Raw genomic sequence first — 23,458 nt, forward strand, 5'->3', positions numbered from 1 at the left:
ATGAATGAATAAAATAAATGTGTATAGTGTCACTTTAAAGTGACACTTTAAAGTTCCCGAACCTCAGCAGTACAGTAATGCCATTCTCCACCCATTGGGTTGTGAAGGGAACAACCTCCAACCCTGTCATTCTCTATTGAGCTGCATGGCCAGGCAGGATAAGCAGTTCTGAGCCGCAACATACAGCATCACAAGGGACTAAAAATATTATTTCAGAACCATAATCTATAAGCCATGGGCTCTCTGAGGACCCCTGTCAGCATGGGCCCCCTGGGATATAAACAAAAAGTTGCCCATGCCGATGCCATGTCCAGCTTTGTCAGGGGTGGGAGCCTTGCCCGGACCAGAGGACGATGATGGTGGCGAAGCTGGCCGTGATGAAGACGATGTAGAGGACAAACAGCAGCCGGTCGATGACCAGCCCTACCTTCAGCCAGTCCTGTGAGCCCTGGCTGTCCTGGAAGTGGCTGTCCACTTGCGTGCGCACGGCCCGCAGGTCCTGCGACAGCTTCCTCAGCTCCCTCAGGGCAGGAGTGACCGCGTCAGCCGGCGGGGGGGTGTTGCTGGAGGACCTCTTGGCCACGCCCACGACAAGGAGACCAGGCTGGGCTTCCCTGCTCCTCACTGTCAGGGCAGGAGTGACCGCGTCAGCCGGCGGGGGGGTGTTGCTGGAGGACATCTTGCTCCCTTTTTGTCAGTTTGAAAAAAAAGGGGAAAGTCAGGTCAGTGGTTAAAAAAAAAAGGTTTTTGTATCAAAATGTACTTAACACTAATTATGCTAATGATGTGTACACACATCTTTATAATAAAAACGGGACGTGTATAGATGTCTTTAGGTCCTTTTTATTGATATCAAACCATTTTATAAAAATCTTTAATTTTTATTTATTTTAAATTGTGGCCTTTCCTTCTTCAGCGATCCTAGTCCGGTTTTGCGCATCACTTCCTTGTTTACGGCAAGGAAACTTGAGAAGGAAGGGAAGTGGTCACGTGACTGGGCTGCGCCATGACACTTTCATGGACACTTTCATGGGAGCCAAACTCACACCGGAAGTGCAATGAATACATTGCAGTGAATGGAGCCGGCTGGACCAGCTCATAACAAACATTATTCATGAACAATTGAGACCTTTTGTAAAGTAATCACTTCTGGAAAATAACAGACATATCACAGGTTGTTTTTTAATCACTTACTTTTCGATGTGCACAGAGTGCACAGTAGGCCTATATCATTTTATCTGAGGATCTAAACAGCAGCAGGTATCGTTTCTGGCTCCGAAGTATCGCGAGATTTGGCTGCCAGACAGGAAACGGTGGGAAGTCTCGCGATACTTGGTGCGTTCAGAAAGGTACTTTGTGCTCTTTAGATACCATTTACATACCTTATAAAAATTACACAGTGTACACATCGAATAACAACACAGCAGACAATAAAGTGTTACATGTCTTCTGTTATTTTCCAGAAGTGATTACTTTACAAAAGGTCTCAATTGCTGGTCACTGAGCTCTCATTGACTCCAGTGCATTCTGCCAAAATTCCGGGTAGTTTGGCTCCCATGAAAGTGTCCATGAAAGTGTCATGGCGCAGCCCAGTCACGTGACCACTTCTCTTCCTTCTCAGAGCTTCCTTGGTTTACGGGCAGACAAAAGTTGCTCATAACTCTAAATCTAATTGTGAAAGTATGGTCTCATATCACAAATGTTACCTTGAGCATCTGGGTTGAGGTTGACAGTGACCTTTTTGCTCTTTGGTTTAGATTTAGCAGAGAGCCCGGTGACACGGGCCAGGTATCGCAGCACCAACACGTTGAGCCAGTGAGGCACGGCGGGGAGATGGCTGGAGCTGTACTGGATGTTGGTGATGAAGATGGTCTCCAGCAGGCTGGCCACCATCAGAGCCAGGCTGATGGAGAAGAACACATCTACAGAGAGCACAACGGAGAGGGGAAAAGAAGAAGGGATTTCTGGCATCATGCAGCCAATCTGAAGACTCACAAATAAACCGGTAATTTAAATCAGTGGTTCTCAACCTTTTCAGGCCGCGATCTCCCCCCCCCTAAAAGAAAAAACTACACAAGACTTTGCATACAAGATTCTAGTCCAATTTCTTTTTTTTATCTTTAAAAAATGTTGTCAACACTCTAGTAGACTGCCCATAAGTCCACCCTCCGATCTACGTGGCTGGTTAAGACTGAGGATAGGGTTAGTGACCTACGTGGCCAGTTAAGACGGAGGTTAGGGTTACACCTACAGGTAGATTTTGTATTTTGTTTTCCAATTCAAGTTAAAACCTACAGCAACTTAAAAACATGGCAGTCTAGTAAGAAACACAGCTGCACCAAACAAACAAATAATGAGTGTGTTACATTTGCAAAGGCGTGTCCAAAGCCAAAGGGCATGCATGGCCAATGTGCAAGCACGATAGACCGTGCTGGCACACCTAAAATCAAACACGGCCATTAGTAATTTGATTTACTGCTGTTTACTGTACATCAGCTACACAAATTGTGTAAGAAATGAGGTCCTTTAAAATCCTTATTTATTTTCAAAAACATATATTGGGGATCCAATATCTTACATCACTGTGTACAGCTTGCCATGTTTTGTTTTTTTTCTTTGCCCTACTGTAGTTTTTCACCTGAAGTGCATGAGGGGGATGGGGGGAGGGGGGGGGGGGGACTTCAGCCTGGTGTCTTTCCCAAAAATGGAACCTGTAATAAAGGACACTCACTGATGAGAGGTGTGTTCTCTCCGGTGGCCGGCAGCAGGTCGTTCATGATGAGCAGGAAGACGGTGTAGCCCAGGATGAGGGTCATCTTGAAGGAGGAGCGGTCCACGTTGGCGGGAGGGAGCAGGAAGCTGAAGAGGTCCACCGTGACCAGGAAGCAGCTGGGAACCAGCAAGTTGACCACGTAGAGGGTTGGGTGTCGTCTCAAAACAATCTGCGAGTGAGAGTTGAGTGCCCGAGGTAAAACATCCTCTATAGCTACCCTCACCATGCCCGAGGTAAAACATCCTCTATAGCTACCCTCACCAGCCCAGAGGTAAAACATCCTCTATAGCTACCCTCACCAGCCCCGAGGTAAAACATCCTCTATAGCTACCCTCACCAGCCCCGAGGTAAAACATCCTCTATAGCTACCCTCACCAGCCCTGAGGTAAAACATCCTCTATAGCTACCCTCACCAGCCCCGAGGTAAAACATCCTCTATAGCTACCCTCACCAGCCCCGAGGTAAAACATACTCTATAGCTACCCTCACCAGCCCCGAGGTAAAACATACTCTATAGCTACCCTCACCAGCCCCGAGGTAAAACATCCTCTATAGCTACCCTCACCAGCCCCGAGGTAAAACATACTCTATAGCTACCCTCACCAGCCCTGAGGTAAAACATCCTCTATAGCTACCCTCACCAGCCCCGAGGTAAAACATCCTCTATAGCTACCCTCACCAGCCCCGAGGTAAAACATCCTCTATAGCTACCCTCACCAGCCCCGAGGTAAAACATCCTCTATAGCTACCCTCACCAGCCCAGAGGTAAAACATCCTCTATAGCTACCCTCACCAGCCCCGAGGTAAAACATCCTCTATAGCTACCCTCACCAGCCCCGAGGTAAAACATCCTCTATAGCTACCCTCACCAGCCCTGAGGTAAAACATCCTCTATAGCTACCCTCACCAGCCCCGAGGTAAAACATCCTTTATAGCTACCCTCACCAGCCCCGAGGTAAAACATCCTCTATAGCTACCCTCACCATGCCCGAGGTAAAACATCCTCTATAGCTACCCTCACCAGCCCCGAGGTAAAACATCCTCTATAGCTACCCTCACCAGCCCCGAGGTAAAACATCCTCTATAGCTACCCTCACCAGCGATTCAGAGCGTTTTCACTAACCTTAGTATAGTGATAGTATACTATTAAAGATAGTATATTATTCTTCACGACGAGAGACGAAGTAGACTGTGCCGTCGCGAAAGTCTGCAAAAAGTCTGTAAAAATCCGTAAAAGGTAGAAAAGCCATTACGCACGCTCAGAGCTCTGGTGGGTAGGGGATGGAGTTAGAGAACGCTCAGAGCTCTGCTGGGTCGGGGATGATCAGATTAAGGTAAGAAACCATTTGATTCTCCTTTAAACGCACAGTAAAGTGGTCAATGGGCTTCTTCACATTCAAGGCAGTAAAACTCCCAAGATGCCAAGCTGGTGACTTAAACATTTGACTGGAAGGGGGGGCAAATACGGCACATTGACTAGGGGGGATATGAGATACCCTTTCTGTCCCTATCGGTATCGAAACATTAACTCGAACGGTGAGTCGGCTGAAGCTGACATTGCAGCGCTATGCCCGGCGGCTCGCTTGCCTGGTTCCACTTTTTTTCTCGTGGTTCCACTTTTAGCCGTTTATGGTTGTTTAATTGATTGAATACTTTATTAGACAGAAATGTAAACACTTTTGTTTTTGAGAAAGGCATTTCCGCATTCTAGTCCAGGGACGGCACAGTTTGGTCACGAATCGATATGCCTTTTGGGGAGTGAGAGTGCATTGGCTCACATTTTTTGTGATGTGTTTTGTCCTTACAAATTATCTCTTGGTAGTTACACCAGGACTTACAAAGTATCTTATCTCTTGGTAGTTCCCCTCAGGTTGCACCAGGATATGCATTTCCCTTTTAAGGTCTATGAGCTCCCATTCTCCAACGGTCCTCATCTCTTTTCTAGAATCCTCCAGAATCTCCTTAGCTGTGCTCTTCCCCATCACCGTCTTTATGTCAGAATCTGAAATATGTTTAATAAACAGTTGTTCATTTGATAAATACACCCACAAGTGGGGAAGCTATAAATAATCTATATTGCTAACAGAACCTGAGATGTGGTGTTAGCCCAATATACTGTTATTGGTTTGAAGCTCGTCTGATATAATGTATGTAACCAAATACCCATGACCAAATTATGGCCTAGTTTTACTCTTATTATTGGTTTCATTGTTTTCTATTGTTTATCTGTTTCTTGTGTTTGTATTTTTGAGGGGTGCTAGCCGTTCCAGTGTATGGCTTTCTGAAATTCCGGCATAGGCCAGCCACATCTTTTAATGCTTGCCTAAATAAGAATAACCGGCAGCCAAGTCTATGGACTGTAATGTTTGTTTAGGGTAGTAAATGACAACTTAAGACGTCATCTGGCTGATATAAATACTGCCCTCGCTGCACCCCTCACTTCACATGAGTGTGATGTTTTCCCTTACAGAGCCATGTGTGTGGCTGGCTGGCTGCCTGGGTGGGTATGAGCATGAAAATAGCATGGTTGTTTTTCACCACCTGTGCGCAACCTCACACACACACACACACACACACACACACACACACACACACACACACACACACACACACACACACACACACACACACACACACACACACACACACACACACACACACACACACACACACACACACACACACACACACACACACACACACACACACACACACACACACACACACACACACACACACACACACACACACACACAAACTGTATATATATGATGATTTTGGGTGTGCCAGTACAGTGACAGCACAGTACAGTGGAGGGTACAGTAGAGGGACCCCCACACGGTAACTCTGTCATTTCTCAACCGTTTCGGACGTGGGGCGTCTCGCCGGAATTGGCCCCGCCCCCCTGGGTGCGTTCTTGGGGATGTTCCGGGGATGGTAACTGTAATTTCTCTATACCGTGGTAACTGTAATTTCTCTATACCGTTTCGGAAGTGGGGCAGCCTGCCGGAACCGGGCCGGCACCCTGGCCATGGTCCTGTGGGTCTGGAGCTTCCAGGGACCCCCACACGGAGTTGCACCACTCACTTCACACAGGTGTGATTTTAAAGCTGCTATAAGCAATAATATGTAAAGATTTATATATATATATTTTTGCTTTCGCCTTTATTTTATATTTTTTATTGAGGGACAGACAGTAGGCTGACAGGAGAGTATGGAAGTGCTCGTTAGATATCACTCAACTGTCCTGTGTAGCACCTTTTTTTAATTTGCACATAATGCAAGAGGCAGCAGGACATTGCTTTACTGAAAACGAGTGCTTCCAAACTCTGATGGAAACATGGCCCCAGTCTTCAAATGGTCAATAGACAATAGAGCAGCTCACATACAGTATTTCAACAGAACCTCTTTGGAGTTGTTGTGAATGTGTCTGTCTGTCTGTCTCACCAAAGTGAATGTAGGGTCCAAAGGTCATGGTGCAGTTCTGGACGTCGAAGGGGAATAAGTAGATCTCCATGCGACAGGAGCTGACCACTCTGACTGGCCTATCGTCATACACGTGACCCGTGTTGTCCAGGTACACATACGGCATGTTAGGAGAGGTGTCTTCACCCATACTGTACCAGGAGAGGGAAGGGAAGGACAGAAGTGGATTTACCTTCAGAAGATGTCATTTTTTCTATTTTGTATGCGTCTATGGAGTTAACATTACTCTAATAGACCCCATGTGTGGTTATAATATTCAAATGTCCTCCCTGAGTATTTTTAAGGGGTACTAGCCCCTCCTATACACAGGTTTAATGTATGTCTTCAGTCATACGTCATATTGTCTCTTTATTGTTAATGGCGTTTAATGTTTTTGGTTGCACCGTTTGTTTTACAACACCATTACATCACCTAATAAACATAAGTTAGACTTTAATATATTAGCGCCCCTCACTTCACACAGGTGTGATTTTTTTGTTTCTTCCTGAAAGCTGAATGCTGAATGAATGAGTCGAAAGGCCTAATTGAAATACATCACTTTAGTGTCATCTTAACTCTAACCCCCCAAAATTGGCCATTCATTTTTCCCATAGCGATTAAAAAATATATTTATACTTTTAATACTTGTTTTTTCACAGAAGGGTGTTATGGTCATATCAGTAATAATTTCAGAAAATAATTTCAGTGGAACCAGAAAACCACACCTGGTTCCACCTACACCAGCTACAATTTCTTTAATTTAGTCAGAACAACTCAAGAATGGGTGGAATATATATTTATCGAATATAAGATGAGCAATATATTATTTTTTTAGGTACTCAGATCAAGCGCATCAGTCCCAGCCATAGGGACTCCGAATCCCCCGTACCTACGACAGGCACAAATGCTCATTTGGTAACTAGAGCCTCCATCTGGCGGAGCAGGTTAAACTAGAAATATTACGAATACGGAATGCAACTGACACAGACCTCAATATGTATATATTTTTTTAACCGTTCACTTTCCAACTTATCCTCAGCGTAAGCGTAACTTACAACTCGCCGATGCGCATGTCAGGAATCCACAGATTCTCACGAGGGACGGAGACTCTCCTCGCCCCACATTCTGTAGGATCCCAGCTCAAATCCTCAATGTCCCACTCCTAGATATAGACCAAAACAAACCAAAATCAGAAAACATTATCGAAATCAGTAATCAGAATATCACAGAATGACACTGCTAACTTGTGCACCAGTATTGATTTTGTCCACTAATACTATGACTAAATAAAAAATAAGCGATGTTGACTACAACTAAGACTACATATGTTGACAATTTCCTCAACAAATACAAAACTAGAAGGTCTATTGGGGAGAACCGGAGAAGAGACCCATAGAACTTAAAGACAAGTCATTGTTTGGTTTGGTTGCTCTCAGGTGTTGCACTCAGAATTTTTTTTCAGCATGCAACCAAGTGTAAAATCGCAGCACAAACATATCATGCTTTGGGCAACCAAATAGTCAGCAGCACTGCTCAAACAAGCAAAGACGTTAACACTGACAAATACTTCAGTGTGAAGACTCAGAGTAGGGCCTTTCAAACAGGAAGCGAGGATCGCAGGCGTTGTTGCCTGGATCAACGACAGGTCTCCTCCAGGTCTGCTCAAGAGGGGCGCGACAACGCAAGCGTAAAAACAATCACACCCGTGTGAACTGAGTCTCTCTCTCTCTCTCTCTCTCTCTCTCTCTAGCAGGCAACAGTGCAGCACTAATACTATCTCTCTCTCTGTTGATGGCACAACAGCGCCCTACTGGTAGTCAGTCATACCGGTGCTCATGAACACATACATAGGTGAACCAACACATAGGTGAACACGGACATTGCTGTTCCGTGAATTGGTTGCACCACTCAAAAAGCTAAACAGTACCCAGGTCTGGTGAGTCACGGGCATGCATGTGCACGAAACGAGAAAACGGGACCGTGCTCATGTAAATAATAATATACGCTTGGTCTCATTGAAAATGAACTACAGTATAGGCGCGTTATATCGCTTCACATTTGAAAGGCCCTTTAGACCTATATCTAGCCCATGCTGGACAAGACCTACGCTGTAGAGTTAGTATCATTCTTTGGGGGCGGAACTTGCAAGATTTGGGCGGAAGTACTGCTTAAAGAAATGACGCTGACTCTTTACAAATCCGTTTACATCTCCGTGAATGAAACAAGTGTTGTGATTTGTCGAAAAAAAAAAATATATAATATATATCCGGGGGAAATACATCTGACGGACGTTTCGGCACCACACTTCCGCCGATACCGTCTATGCCTTGTGACCAGGCTTTTCTCTTCGCAGATGAGTAAGCCTGAGACCGAGGCTGTGTTGAACTGATGGACCATTGTCACCCTTTTGCCCCGGCACTATGCAGGGTCTTGTTTTTGGAAATATTGCATTTTGGAAAGATGCTCTATTTTTAATCAGCTCTAATTCTGAACAATAAAGAAAAAGTAGAAATATAATATTTTTAAATTAATTTCTATTATATTGTTGATACATGAATACTTACCAGAATTTGCCATATGAATGATGTAATGACTTGTAATTTTTCATTCTAGAGACATTTGAATTTAGAGACAATCTTTAGAAAATCATTACACTGATTCAAAGTAAACTGTATTCATGAATTGTAAAATGCATACTATGCTGAACAGAATTGTATGTACAGAAATGAAACTGTGAAAGGAAAACCATGTACTCACCACTTCTAGAATTCCCACTAGGGTAAAAGTAACGGAAACCGTTGTTGGTGTTGAGAAGTTTCTTACTGGACGTATTAATTTATTTTTAAATAAATTCTCCTCCAGGGCCTTGAACAAGGACACAGGCGTTGGACTGCTACAATTCAATGCTGCTGCCCAACCTGAATGCATGGTATGGGGGAGACAACAGAACCTGAATGTATGGTATGGGGCCATGTTGATTTCGTCGACTAAAACTATGACGAAACATGTTCGTAGACTACCATTTTTCACTGATGAAAACTAAATCAAAACTACATCAAAACTATGACGACTAAAACTATTGACAAATTTGTCAACAAATAAAAACTAGACTACCGTATACCACTGGTGTAGTCGTATAGCATTCATTATCTTACCGTGAAGCAACACGACACAGAAGACCAACTCAGCAGATTTCCTTAGATCCATCATCTCGAGTCTCTGCTAAACATTCTAATCATCCTATGAAACATCAGACAAGTATTAGAAAAAAAACACAAAACACTCCATCTACTCCACATCAGCTTGTCTGAGGGTAAAACACAAGATGTCTTCTCTCGCAAGTCACACGAATGCATGTTAAAACTCAAACCCAGTCACAATGGGAGAAACAATGATGGCTTTTTGGAACAAATGCAGGTGGGGCTGACAGTATACGTAGGCTTACACGTGTGTGATATACCTTTCACTTGAGTTGTCGCGTGTGCCTGTGTGCAAACAGCTGGGGGACTAACTGTTTATCCAGGCTGCTTGTTCAGTGGCAAGGTGCAGTTTAACTTAAGGTCAAGTAATCGGGTAGTGCCGTAAATTTATAAGTACTGTACTTAACCAATCCAATCCAATCCACTTTATTTATAAAGCACATTTTACAACTCAGAGTTTACAAAGTGCTGTACAGAAGAATACAACCAAATACACTGTAGCTAAACACAGAGAATAGCAGCAAACACACAAAAAATACAAAACGGATACAAAACATGGACCATAGAAACTCAACCGGGGTTAAAAGCCACGGTGTAGAAGTGGGTCTTTAGGTGGGATTTAAAGGTCTCAATGGAGGGGGCCAGTTTGACATGGGGGGGGGGGGAGCGCATTCCATAATTTGGGGGCTATGATGGAAAAGGCTCTATCCCCTCTGGTCTTTAAGCGGGTCTTCTTGTATCTGTACTTTACTTGAGTATTTGCACTTTTATTTCTACTCCACTACATCTCTGATCCAAATACTATTACTCCACTACATTTATATATAAAAAGGGGACATGTTTGATTGACAGGCACGCTGGCCCTGCAGTGCCAGCGATTATGGCCATGTCCATTGAAAATACATTGGGCGCTTGAAGTTATATATTTTGAATTAAGAATCTCAACGTGCATGTCCACAGTAAGGATTTTTTTAAAATGTGAATTGAGTTTCTCTGTGAAAGTATGAAGGACTAGGGAGGGTCCAACGTTTTATCACTTGCGTTTTAAAAGCGAAATATCTAAAAAACATTTCAAAGTAAAAAGTTCAGGCCTGTGTGTTATTCACAGTAAGGTGCATGTTTTTAAATTGTGAATGGATTCTACAGGTGAAAGTATGTATGAAGAAGATGAGATGTTTAAAAACCTTCCATTGACTTCCATTATAATTTTTAAAGTAAAATATCTCGGAAACTACAACATTTCAAATAAAAAAATTGAAGAGATTCAGCACAATTCCACAGTAAAGTATGTCAAAGTACGACTAGTTAGGTGTCTAGTTACTAGTTAGGTAAGATCACTGGTGCCGCTGCTGTTGCAGCGACCCCACAATAAGTGGACGTGGCAACACTGGCCCAGAATGGGGACCGTAGGATTCACGTGGTCAGTAGTGTTGGAAAGTAACTATAAAGTTACTTATTAGGCTAGTGCGTAAAGTAACGTTATTACCTTCCATCCATCCATCCATCCATCTTCAACTGATTAGCGGAGTCGGGTCACAGGGGCAACAGTTCCAGCAGAGCGCTCCCTCTCCAGAGCCGGTCTAGATCTAGGCCCTCATTTATCAATCGGGTGTAAAATCTGCCACAGATTCGAGTGCAGGTTTCGTAGTACACCCACGTCGCCACGGCATTTATAAAGTGATCGCAAACAGCTGATCCCTCCTTAATTTTGTTCTCACGTTAATAAATGTCACGGCTGAATTTGATCTGGCACGCCCTAAGAAATCAAGCCTCGCCCTCGTTTTTGCGACATGAACAACGGCAATACGTTTCCTGAAACCATGGTTACATGAAAAAATAGGTTTCTCCCGTGCCTTGCTGCCCGCCTCACCCCCCTCTCTCATACACACGCACAGCACGCACACGCAACTTGCAAGCCCAACTAACTGGTGTGTTGTTAAACAAATAAAGAACGAACACCTGCATGAATTAAATAAAGTTGTAGGCCTACCCTGTCTGTTTCACTCTCACCTCGCTTGCCTTGCTGTCATGCACGCACGCACGCACCTACATGACACATTAAAATAAAGCTGTCTGTTTCTCCTCTCGCTTCGCTTCCCTTGCTGCCCGCCTCACCCCCCGCACGCACGCACGCACATATCGCTATTTGCAACTTTCACTGTGTGTTGTTAGTTGTATATTAAATTATTAAAGTATTTTTTATTTAATATACAACAAGATATATTAGTGAACGAAAACCTGAACCTGTGAACCATAATTAAATAACAAATAGGCACACACACGCTGCTGTTTTGCAGGTGCTCCTCCTGTCCTGTCTGTCTGTCTCTCTCTATCACAGTGGTCCGTCCGTGACCAACTGACCATGCACGTTCCGACGTTCGACAGTCTATTTAGATTGCCTCACAGTCGTTAGTCACTGCAGTGGCCGGGCTGTCAACTGTCATTATATGAATGTGCAGCCAAAACAGTATATAGCCTCATGTGGCTGGTGGTGGGCAGCGTGGGCTGGCTGGGTAATATACCTATATCTCCGATGCAGTTCCCACTTGCGCTGGGAGCCTGGCACGGTACATTTGGCATTCGAGCGACGCGTCGGGTTTATTATATTGCACATACCGTAAGAAAGACATCGGCCTTCATGCTGTAGATTAGGCTACAGTAGGCTATACCTGCACGTTGGGACTCTCCGCAGCTGAGCTGCAGCACTGCTGCACTATACTCTCCAACGTCCCGTCATGGAAATATTTCAGCACAGACAGCCCAAATCCTTGCATGTATGCACTCATGCAAAACACTGTTTAAATGGCTTAAGCATCTCTTGCAACATTGTTTTTAATTGGGCGATTTTATCTCCTACTAATTTCATATGACACATGTATTCCTTAACATTTTTATTTATTTATTTTTTACATGTAGCCCATATACATTATACATACATTTTATATAAACATTTTAGGAGTGAATACATATATGTTTAGATGCCTGTGACAGCCTCTCAGCAGTTCAGACAAGGCTGCTCCGCTTGTGTAAGACAGAAAAAAAGCGTACGGCAGCTCCCGACCAGACGTGACTATTTGTCCTACTCAAGTTCAATTTCAAGCTTTGCCGGAAATGTTAAATGCCGAAAATGTCGGTAATTTCGGCGTGCGCCCATATTTTGGCGTACGCACGGTTGATAAATGAGGGCCCTAGACTCTAGAGCCGACACGCTGTGCACTTTGTCTGTACATGTGAATTATCGGACGTGGAAGGACGGCCGTTAAACTGTCCAGAATAAATTGGGTGACACAAAATATGCAATTACTGGGGGCGAGAGAAACAAAGTAAAGTAAAGTAATAAGTAATTTTAGTTTTGGCAGCTAGGGAGACATTATGTAAAGTTATAATATTACTTTTTTAAGTAACTGGTAGGTAATATTAGCGAGTAACTTTTCCAACGCGCATGTGGTTAACGGTAGTGAGTGATGATTCAGTTGAGAACAAGACGCCACCAGGCAGTAAATCACACTGGTTCTAAAGTAGATATACAGTAGACAGAAGCAGGAGCACATTGTGTGCTGGGCACACATGTGATAAAGGTTACATTATGTACATACATTATGAGTTCAGTTTGTTGGTTGAGAAAATATTGAAACAATGGAAAGTTAAATAAAAAGCGCTTCTGAAGAAACCTCTGAAGTCAATGGATCGTCAAATAACTTTTACGACTGTAAAAGCAACTAACTCCACCCCCTCTCCCCTGTGGCACACACACAGAGCAGCATGGCTGCTATGCAAAGACAGGGCATAACAAACAGGGTTTTTCCCTGTAGTGTAAAGTAACTAACTATAACAAAAATCACACCTGTGTGAACTGAGTGGTGCAACTCCCCTCTTTCTCCCCCCCCCCCCCCCCTCCTCCTCCTCTCTCAACGCATCAATGCCCACCAAAATACATTTTAGTCGACTAAATCAACTGTAGACAAATGCTTGGCCTTCCATTTCCATTCACGTGACACAATTTGTATCTTTCTGGCTAATTCTGTCTGTATAGGGGAAAACAAATCGAAATGAAAATCGGCTATTTTAATGGCAGTTTTCAAGATGTTTTGGCTCTCTGGAACGGAATGTCAAATCTGCTCAGTTTAAAGCTTGTTGGATGCGTGACTTTATGCACATTGATTGGCGGGTCAGTCAAAATTTCACCGCAGGCCGGAAGGGGCCTGAGTTTGAGTATCACTGCTTTACGTTACCGCCTTTCATTACGGCAGGACAAGAGGATCTGCCCATGAGGGTAGTCAGCTCCTGTCATGCGCCTTGATATCTACACCTTCCCCTTTGACATCCAGAACTGCACTCTCACCTTCAATTCCTTGTTTGTTTCAGATACAAATAGTTAGTGTGGTTGCTAGGCAACACAGTGAACACACTATTGTTGAAGAAAAAAAGGGCAGCTAGGGTACTACACTTTTTTTTCCTTTTTCTTTCTAATTATTTGATCGACTCAAAACATTGTGTTTATTGTGATGACATTGTCACAACAAGAGTTGGCTTTGTCCGATGGTTAAATGTCTTTAAATAAATACCCTTTGACCCCCAGGGACCCCCTGGGGACCCCCACATGGTAACTGTCATTTCTCGACCATTTCGGAAGCGGGGCGGCTCGCCGGAACGGGTCCGGTACCGTGGCCAAAAAGTTTGTTCCATCAGCTTGTTTTGTGGCAAGATGTGTGATAATAATTCACTCACATCATCACGCCTAGTGTATCTGGGCATTTCCCCACAAACTAATATTTACATGAATTAATGTATTATGCAAATATGAGTATTGTTTGCGCCACATCTTTTTGGAACAACTTCAGGAAATGAAGGCTATACCTGAGAGTCAACTCAGGTGAGTGTCTGATGATGGGTGTGGACAAACATGACAATGTTAGCTTTGTGGTTGTTGCTGCGTGACAGGGACTGTGGCGTGCATCGAAAAAGGCCATGATGCTGTCAGGTAACTTTGGCTGTTAATCTTTTCCATTTCGAGACACAAGACTGGAGACAGAGACATAGAAATAAAGATACAGTAGAGATGGCAGGGGAAGTGATTAGTGCAAGTGTTGCGGTCTCCAAACAAAGTATGCAAATACATAACAAGTGGCTCAAATTGGAGACCTCAACATAAGGACGGACATCACAGAGTGGACAAGGTAACGGTTTTTATTAACCACTTCCCCACAGAAGTATTAAACCAACAAACTAAATATCAAACAAAATACATTTTACTGTCAGGTACTTTACCAACTCAGAAGAACAAAGGAGAACAAAGGAGACCTGGAGATGCCGGCCACAACAGGAGAATGAGGGGGGGCCAGGCCACCCCCTGTAGGGACGTCAAAGCTGTTTCTCCACTCCGCTAACTTAAAACCAACTAACTACTAATAACGAAAACTATGACTGTCGGCCATCTCCAGGCCAAACTGAAGTAAATTAAGTTTAACTGAAACGGTATTGACATTAATTGGGACTGAGTTGTTGCTGTGTCTGCCTTGACACTGAGCTGGCTGGCTTTTATAGCAGAGGGCTGCAGCAGAGGACAATTAGGGGAATCTGCTTCAGGTGTGCCAGCCTGGGTGTGTCAATCTGTGGGGAGGAGAGACAGAGGATTAGGCACAGACAATGATTGAATGACTGAGTGTGTGTGTGTGAGAGTGATGTCATGGCCACACGCAACAGCAAGCAAGGGAGAAAAAAAGCTGTTACAGTACCTGTATATACATCTTTTTGTATATACGAAAATAAATGTATATTTGCATAATCTCATTTAATACCAAGACTCCTCTTGACCTTGAAGGTCATCACAAACCAACGCCTCTGCTTTGGGTAGGTCAGGGCAGGCAGAGAAAGACGAAATATAATGATAAACCGTGGAGTTAAGAGCATTGGCTATGATGGACAACGAATGATATTAAAATTATACTCATTAGCTCGCGGACCCCCATTTGAAAATATATGCCAAGGATCCCCCATTATGAGAAGACTTTTACGGCTATATTGTAAAATCAAAGGTTTCATTGGTTCAAAATGGAACCAAATGGACCCGTTTAGGGTCCGAATGGTTCCATTTGTGCACTCTCTGAGTTACAGACCCATAAGGGTCTATTTGGTTCCTAATTATATATTTTAGCTGGGGACCTCACTGCTTTAAAGTGATTCTTCTTCCTAAACCCTTGCCATCCCATGTAAATTGAGTGATCCAACAAAGATGTTTATTCACCGACCTCCATAACGTGCTATACTTCAGTACTGTACTTCAGTACAATTTTGAAGTATTTGAAGTATAGATTGTGCATTACATCCATTCATACACCGATGGCCGCGGAAAACATGTAAGGCACCAACCAGCACCTCAGGAGCAATTCGGTGTTCAGTGTCTTGCTCAAGGACACTTTGACACTAACTCTAGGGGAGCCCGGGTTCGAACTGGCCACTCTACCCCTGACCCACCGCCGCCCCAAAAATGGGACAATCTTCATAATGCATACTTTCTACATTTGGTAGCCTACTTTAAGTACATTTCGATACCAATATAATATAGTATACTTTCAACTGCAGTAAAATGCTGAGTTCATTCAATGCTTTTCGTGGTGGCCACCTTGGTTGGACCAGAGGATGATGATGACGATGAAGCTGGTGACGATGAAGACCACGTAGAGGCCAAACAGCAGCCGGTCGACGACCAGCCCTATCCGGTGCCACTCATGGGAGCTCTTGCTGCTCTGGAAGTATTTGTCCATCTGCATGCGGATGGCGTGGAGGTCACTGCCCAGCCTCAGCAGCTCGTCCACGGCAGGAGGCAGAGTCAGTGGGTCCACTGCTGGGGGCGTTTTCAGTGGGTCCACTGCTGGGGGCGTTTTCAGTGGGTCCACTGCTGGGGGCGTTTTCAGTGGGTCCACTGCTGGGGGCGTTTTCAGGCCGTTTTCGAGGCCGGTCTTCCGAGATGCCACCGTGATGTAGATCCGCGGTTCTCCGTTGGCGACGGGTCCATGCTGGACATCCTTGCTGTTCACTGAGTTTGAAAAGGGGGAAAGTGAGGTGATGTTACAGACAGTAGACAGTGATGTTCTGGTTGCTGTCTTTTATTGATATACTTCAAAGGCTCTGCGTGCTCAACGACAAAGAATGAATGGGGGGGGGGGGGGGGGGGCAGGGCCGTTTGAATATGGCCAGATAAACGGTTTGCTCCATCATTACCTTGAGCGTCTGGGTTGATGAAGACCGTGACCCTGTTGTTCTTTGGCGCAGTGGGGACGCCGACGACGCGGGCCAGGTACTGCAGTACCACCACGCTGAGCCAGTGAGGTACGGCGGGGAGATGGCTGGAGCTGTGCTGGATGTTGGTGATGAACACGGTCTGCAGGAGGCTGGCCACCATCATGGCCAGACTGAGGGAGAAGAACACGTCTGTATGTGTGTATAGGGGAACAGAAAATGGAAAGAACACTGATGATGAAGGCTCAGATAGCCAAAACGCATAAGGGTTCGATCAAAGACTGTAAAAATGGTACCCACAAGGGTTAGAACAACTACAAATAATTCCAGAGTGCGGCACGGCTGCGGATCACCGCTCCAAGAGATGGGTCAAATGCAGAGAACAAATATCGCATGCAGCAATGTATGTGTCAAAATGTCAAATAGTAGGTATTTTTAACTCACTCATGAGAGGTGTGTTCTCTCCGGTGGCCGGCAGCAGGTCGTTCATCATGAGCAGAAAGACGGTGTAGCCCAGGATGAGGGTCATCTTGAAGGAGGAACGGTCCACATGCTCGGGGGGAAGCAGGAAGCTGAAGAGGTCCACTGTGATGAGGAAACAGCTGGGAACCAGGAGGTTCACCACGTAGAGGGTGGGGTTTCTTCTTAAAACCAGCTAAGGTGAGATAAACGGGTATCGCCTGAGGGTCAGTGAGATAAACGGGTATCGCCTGAGGGTCAGTGAAATGATGATCCAGGAAAAAGGTGTCGACTCTTTTGGTGGTTAGTCTGAGAAAGATGACCCTTGCAACTACATCAAATTAAAGTCAATAGAATGTAAACACAAGAGACTGTCCTTCGCCCATGGCAAATATGAAAAGCCTCTGCCAAGATGTAATTATAAGGCATGTCATTTGTTGGCTTACCTCCTAAGAGTTACTCCACCCATATTTAGATCAAACATGGGAAAATTCTCTTTCTACTGCTCCGGCACCTAAATATGGAATGCCCTGACACCATCCTCCCATTAAAGCATGTGTATCACTGTATCAATTCTTTCAAAATTTGCCAGTTGATAATGGTAAGAGAACTAATATCTAATTATGAGTCAGAAAGTCCTGGACAAAATGAAAGTGTTCTTACATGGAATTCCAGCTCTGAGAAGCTCCCCTCAGTTACGACCAGGGTAGATGGTTGTCCTAGAATTTCTTGGAGGTCCCATTCTGCCATCGTCTGAATGATACCACTGGACTCTTCATAGATCTCCTGGGCTGTGCTGCCCATAACCAGCCTCACGTCAGAAGCTGCAACGACAGTTTGCGAGGGACAGAACGTCACGCCCCGCTGTCAATACATTCCTGAGTGAGATTCTGAGTTGAGCTAGTCAGCTAGCAGTGACTACCGTAATACCGGTAAACATGGCTGTTTTTGACAGAAGAAAGCGAGTGAAGAGAGGGGAGAATCGTAGGGGAGAGGTAATGGAAAAAAAGAAAGAAAATAAAACCACATATACGGTATACTTTTCCCCCGTAAACTAATGCCCTACTTGATCATATACAGTACTACAGTACAGCATCACTCAAAGGGATTCAGAGTCCCTATGGTCAGAACTGATGCGCTTGATCTGAGTACGTAAAAAGCAGATCCAATACATCGCCAAACCATAATAAATATATTGCTCACCTTATATTCAATAAATATATATTCCATCCATTCTTGAGTTGTCCTGACTGTATTCCTGTCTGTCTGTCTGTCTGTCTGTCTGTCTGTCTGTCTGTCTGTCTGTCTGTCTGTCTGTCTGTCTGTCTGTCTGTCTGTCTGTCTGTCTGTCTGTCTGTCTGTCTGTCTGTCTGTCTGTCTGTCTCACCATAGTGAAGGTAGGATCCGAAGGTCAGAGTGCAGTCCTGAGTGTCGAAGGGGAACCTGAAGATCTCCATGTGACAGTTAGTGACCGCTCTGACTGGCCTATCATCATACACGTGGCCCGTGTTGTCCAGGTACACAAAGGGAGTGTTGGGAGAGTTGTCCTCATCCATACTGCAGCAGGACAAAGGCAGGAAGGAAAGCATGGAACAGAATGGAATGGTAAAGGACGGTTTTAGGGTTAGTTTAATGTACGTATAAATAAAAGCACTGTGATAAAGAAACAAAAACTCCAAGACAGAGGAGCCAACCGTTGAGTGGGAGATGCCACTAATCTAGGTTACTGGTTCCGCCAGACAGTCTGCCCAGTCCGTCCCTTATAGGCTTAGCAAGACATTTAACCGCTAACCGCTTACAGATCTGCTTTTTGAGTGGTGCAACCACTCCAAGGAACAGAAATGTCCGTGTTCACCTATGTGACTATGTCCGTGTTAACCTATGTGACTATGAGCACCAGTATGACAATGAGTACCAGTAGGGGCGCTGTTGTGCCAGAAACAGAGAGAGAGATAGTGCTGCACTGTTGCCTATACTAATGAGAGAGAGAGAGAGAGAGAGAAAATGAGAGAGAGGGGGGGGGGGGGGTGGTGGAGAGAGGGGAGTTGCACCACTCAGATTTTTTATTTCATTTAAATCTTGAAACAGTAGGTAGGATTTAGAAGTTTTCGGCCTCATCGTCTAAATGTGTGTTAAATTCAATCAAACAATCCCCTCTACTTGAATCCCTGCCTAAAACAATAGTCATAATTCGTCATAATTGATGCCATTTTCAGCACCCATTATGAAAGCTACAGTATTTAAACTATGACGCTCATCTGAAGACCTGATGAAGCCCTACATGTACATGAGCAAAACATTACTTTTGGTTAAATACATAAAACAATACGGGAGAGCAGTTCGTGTGCAGGCATTCACATTTTACGCATCCGAAGACTGGCACAAAACATGACATCATCTTCACAGAATTTCATCGAATTATGATATGGGTTTACAGAAGGCAGTGCTTTTTGTCAACATACAACTCGGCGATGCGGATGTCTGGAACCCACAGCATCTCCCGAGGTACGGAGACTCTCCTTGCCCCACATTCTCTTTCATCCCAGCTCAAACCCTCAATGTCCCACTCCTAGATGGAATCAGAAACCAGACATGTGTAGGGATCACATTTATAAGTTTAAGTTTTAAGTTTCATGTCATTTCTTAAAAATAATGCTCTACTATTGTTTCAATCTTAACTCCAATGCTATAAGAAAAATATAAATATGCTGTTGAGATGTGAACACTTACAAGGATTTGCCATAGGAACGTTGTAAGTGACTGGGCTTTTTCATTCTAGAGAGAATGTTCAGAAAATGTTCAGTGACAGGGAAAACTACTACATTTTAAAATAATTGGAAGCTGCACAGTTAACACACAGTGCATGTTTAGACAGACATGACAATGTTTAAGAAATACACCTGTACTCACCACTCCTAGAATTCCCACTATGGTAATAATATGAACGCTGACTTCTGTTGGTGTTGTGAAGTTTTTTACAGGGCGTATGAGTTTCTTACTACTACTTAATACACTCTCCTCCAGGGCCTTGAACAATGACTCAGGAGTTGGACTGCTACAATTCAATGCTGCTGCCCAACCTGCATTTATGGGGGGGAAACAATGTGAGTTTAATGTTGGAATTAATTCACACAAATGCATTCCAATAAACTCCAGTATAGGTCTCCCTTTTCCCTTGTACTCCGCACCATACACTAAGTACATTCACTCAAGTACTGTACTTTCAGCATAATGACTTTACACAGTACATTTTATGCTCAAGTACACTTTTTATTCCGGACTTTTACTTGTAACAGAGTATGAGTACTATTTCTGCAACAAATTATTTTCAGTGTCAGTGCTCATCCTCAAAAACAAAACATACACACAATGAGTTATATTTACAGTCATAACTAATCCTATGTCATTTATTTGCATACATTTCAAAAGCATACCGCATAGCATCAGAGGTTCCCAGTGTCCATGTGGAGTGAAAACTGAGAAGCCGTTTCATCTACCAAACAGTACAATGTTAAACATTCATTCCAGTGTTTCTTACCGTGAAGCAACGCGACACAGAAGATTAACTCAGACTTCTTTAGATCCTTCATCTTCTCAAGCCTCTGCACAGCGATTTTCTTTCCATTTATTTTATTTTATTTTATCACAAAGCAAAAAAAAACCTAAAAGGTTCTGTCTGTTCCATCAGCTTGTTTTGTGGCAAGATGTGTGATAATAATTCACTCACATCATCACGCCCAGTGTAATCGTCTGGGCATTTTCCCACAAACTAATATTTACATTGAATACCTGAGCGTCAATGCAGGTGACTGTCTGATGATGTGGACAAACATGGCAATGTTATCTTTGTGGTTGTTGCTGCGTGACAGGGACTGTGGCGTGCATCGAAAAAGGCCATGACGCTGTCAGGTAACTTTGGCTGTTAATCTTTTCCATTTCGAGACACAAGACTGGAGACAGAGACATAGAAATAAAGATGCAGTAGAGATGGCAGGGGAAGTGATTAGTGCAAGTGTTGCGGTCTCCAAACAAAGTATGCAAAATAACAAGTGGCTCAAATTGGAGACCCAAACATAAGGACGGACATCACAGAGTGGACAAGTTTTAACGTTTTTTATTAACCACTTCCCCACAGAAGTATTAAACCAACAAACAAAATATCAAACAAAATACATTTTACTGTCAGGTAGTTTACCAACTCAGAAGAACAAAGGAGAACAAAGGGGAGGGCCTGGGGGGACCCAGGCCACCCCTATGGGGGGCCCAGGCCTTGATGCAACATATGATAAGTTGTAAAGTTGTTAACAGTGATATATAAACATGAACAATGATGGATAGATATCTGTGTAGTTTCCATGCAGGCACAAGCTTCATTTCTCACCTAATTATAGTACAAATGATATGCTCTAATAAGCAGTGACATCATCGTTTCTCAAAACCTCCGTTTCACATGACTACACAGCTCCACTGAAACGGATCTTTTCGAAAATCTCCACTTATTTATCCGTTTCCAAAAACCTCCGTTTGAGTGGCCAAAAACGCTGTTTGCGTGTGGCTGAAAGGCCCAAACGCACAAAGAAATCTGCGCTTTGCAAAAGATCCAGAGACGTGTAGCCCAGGCCTAAGGCACAGACACTGGCCACGTTTACATGAGGTCTTTCAACCCCTCTTAATTCCGTATAGAAGTTAAATCCTATTAAGTGTTGTCATGTAAACACCTACAAAAACTTAAATCCGAATGAAAATGCTCGATGCGATTTAAAAACCATTCCGATGTCACAGTCACTGGTCGGATTATTCCGATGTTCAATGCGATTGAAAGAAAATTGGCTTCGGATGTACGTTCATTCTGAGCATGCTCATTTTCAAGGCGCTCCAACTCCAAGGCGCTCCTATCCAAGGCGTGCCGAGGAGTTTGCACATACTGTAGAGCGCATTATTTCGTGCATTTTGCAGATCCGAAATCCACAAAAAAATACGTGGAGCAGCAGCAGATGATGATCCCCCTGATCTGTGTGTGTGTGTGTGTGTGTGTGTGTGTGTGTGTGTGCCCGTGCGTGCGTGTGTGTGTTCAACAGTCTCTCTTTCTCTCTCTCTCTCTCTAAAAAATAACGAGCGATACAATAATGATACAATAATAATCAGTGTGTTGCGTGCCCTGGCCGTGCTGTAGATAATAAAGTACAAATAAAAACGAGATGATCACCTGCAGCGGAGAAGGGGAGCCACAGCGGGTGGGCGGTAAACATATGGTAAACATATGCCCGTCCGCCCCATATGCCAGCCTCAAAGCTACTGCGGGATGAAATGATGGGATTTCAAAGTATCGTCTTTCGTCTGTAATGTTTGTTTTGTTGAGACAGTCACAATGAATGAACTGCCTATATTTTGTGTCCAACAGATGGTGTAGTTTCACGTGAATTAACATGTATCATGTCTTATATCACATCTCCATGTAAACAATCATTCGGAATGACCATTTTATTCGGAAGTATTTATTCGGAATGATCAGCCTGCATGTAAACGTGGCCACTGATTGAATGACTGAGTGTGTGTGTGTGTGAGTGATGTCATGGCCACATGCAACAGCAAGCAAGGGAGAAAAAAAAGCTGTTACAGTACCTGTATATACATCTTTTCGTCTGTGTATTTTGATCTCTGGGAGAAATGCTGTAGAAATTATATTTGCATAAACTCATTTAACACCACGACTCCTCTTGACCTTGAAGGTCACCACAAACCAACGCCTCGGCTTTGGGTAGGTCAGGCAGAGAAAGACGAAATATAATGGGAAACCGTGGAACCGAAGAGCATTGGCCATGATGGACACCGAATGATATTTAATGATTGAAATAAAGTTATTACAAACATGTATTTTAATGAATGACTTATAGTATGTCCAATATACATCTGATAAACATTACAACAAACAACCAGGCGTACAGTGACTATAGGCCCACTGTTATTTGGTGCTTTTCTTTGGGAACACCCTAACAAATGACATGCCTTGCATTACATATTTGTTTGCTTTAAAGCAGTGGTTCCCAAACTTTTTCTTGTCAAGGACCCCTAAAATGATACTCATTAGCTCGCGGACCCCCATTTGAAAATATATGCCAAGGATCCCCCACTATGAGAAGACTTTTACGGCTCTAGCAATGATTCTCAACCAGTTTGATTTCAAGGACCCCCAGTTTGTATTAGTGTATATGGTCCCCCATTTAATGGCATTTCTATCTCTGGGACCCCAATTTATATTGTAAAATCAAAGTTAATTTAACTCTGAGAGTGTACAATGGAACCAAATGGACCCGTTTTTAGC

At 43.8% G+C, this 23,458-nt stretch overlaps 1 protein-coding gene across 1 annotated transcript; it reads right to left on the reverse strand.

Moving 5' to 3' along the window:
- Positions 1 to 319: 319 nt before the first annotated feature.
- On the reverse strand, positions 320 to 20,812 carry LOC310859868 (5-hydroxytryptamine receptor 3A-like; the record flags this gene model as incomplete). Its single annotated transcript, XM_083766635.1, has 14 exons — positions 20,675 to 20,812; positions 20,047 to 20,216; positions 19,867 to 19,911; positions 19,599 to 19,705; positions 18,524 to 18,693; positions 17,800 to 17,960; positions 17,122 to 17,332; positions 16,660 to 16,869; positions 16,072 to 16,474; positions 6,221 to 6,390; positions 4,612 to 4,775; positions 2,732 to 2,942; positions 1,707 to 1,922; positions 320 to 687 (listed from the first exon to the last, which is right to left on the reverse strand). The coding sequence occupies exons 1-14, from the start codon at positions 20,724 to 20,726 to the stop codon at positions 320 to 322; spliced, it is 2,658 nt and encodes an 885-aa protein (XP_083622761.1). The 5' UTR covers positions 20,727 to 20,812.
- Between the last annotated feature and the right edge of the window lie 2,646 nt (positions 20,813 to 23,458).

Source organism: Protomyctophum parallelum (assembly GCF_964188405.1).
Source record: "Protomyctophum parallelum genome assembly, chromosome: 6".
Lineage (NCBI taxonomy): Eukaryota > Metazoa > Chordata > Actinopteri > Myctophiformes > Myctophidae > Protomyctophum > Protomyctophum parallelum.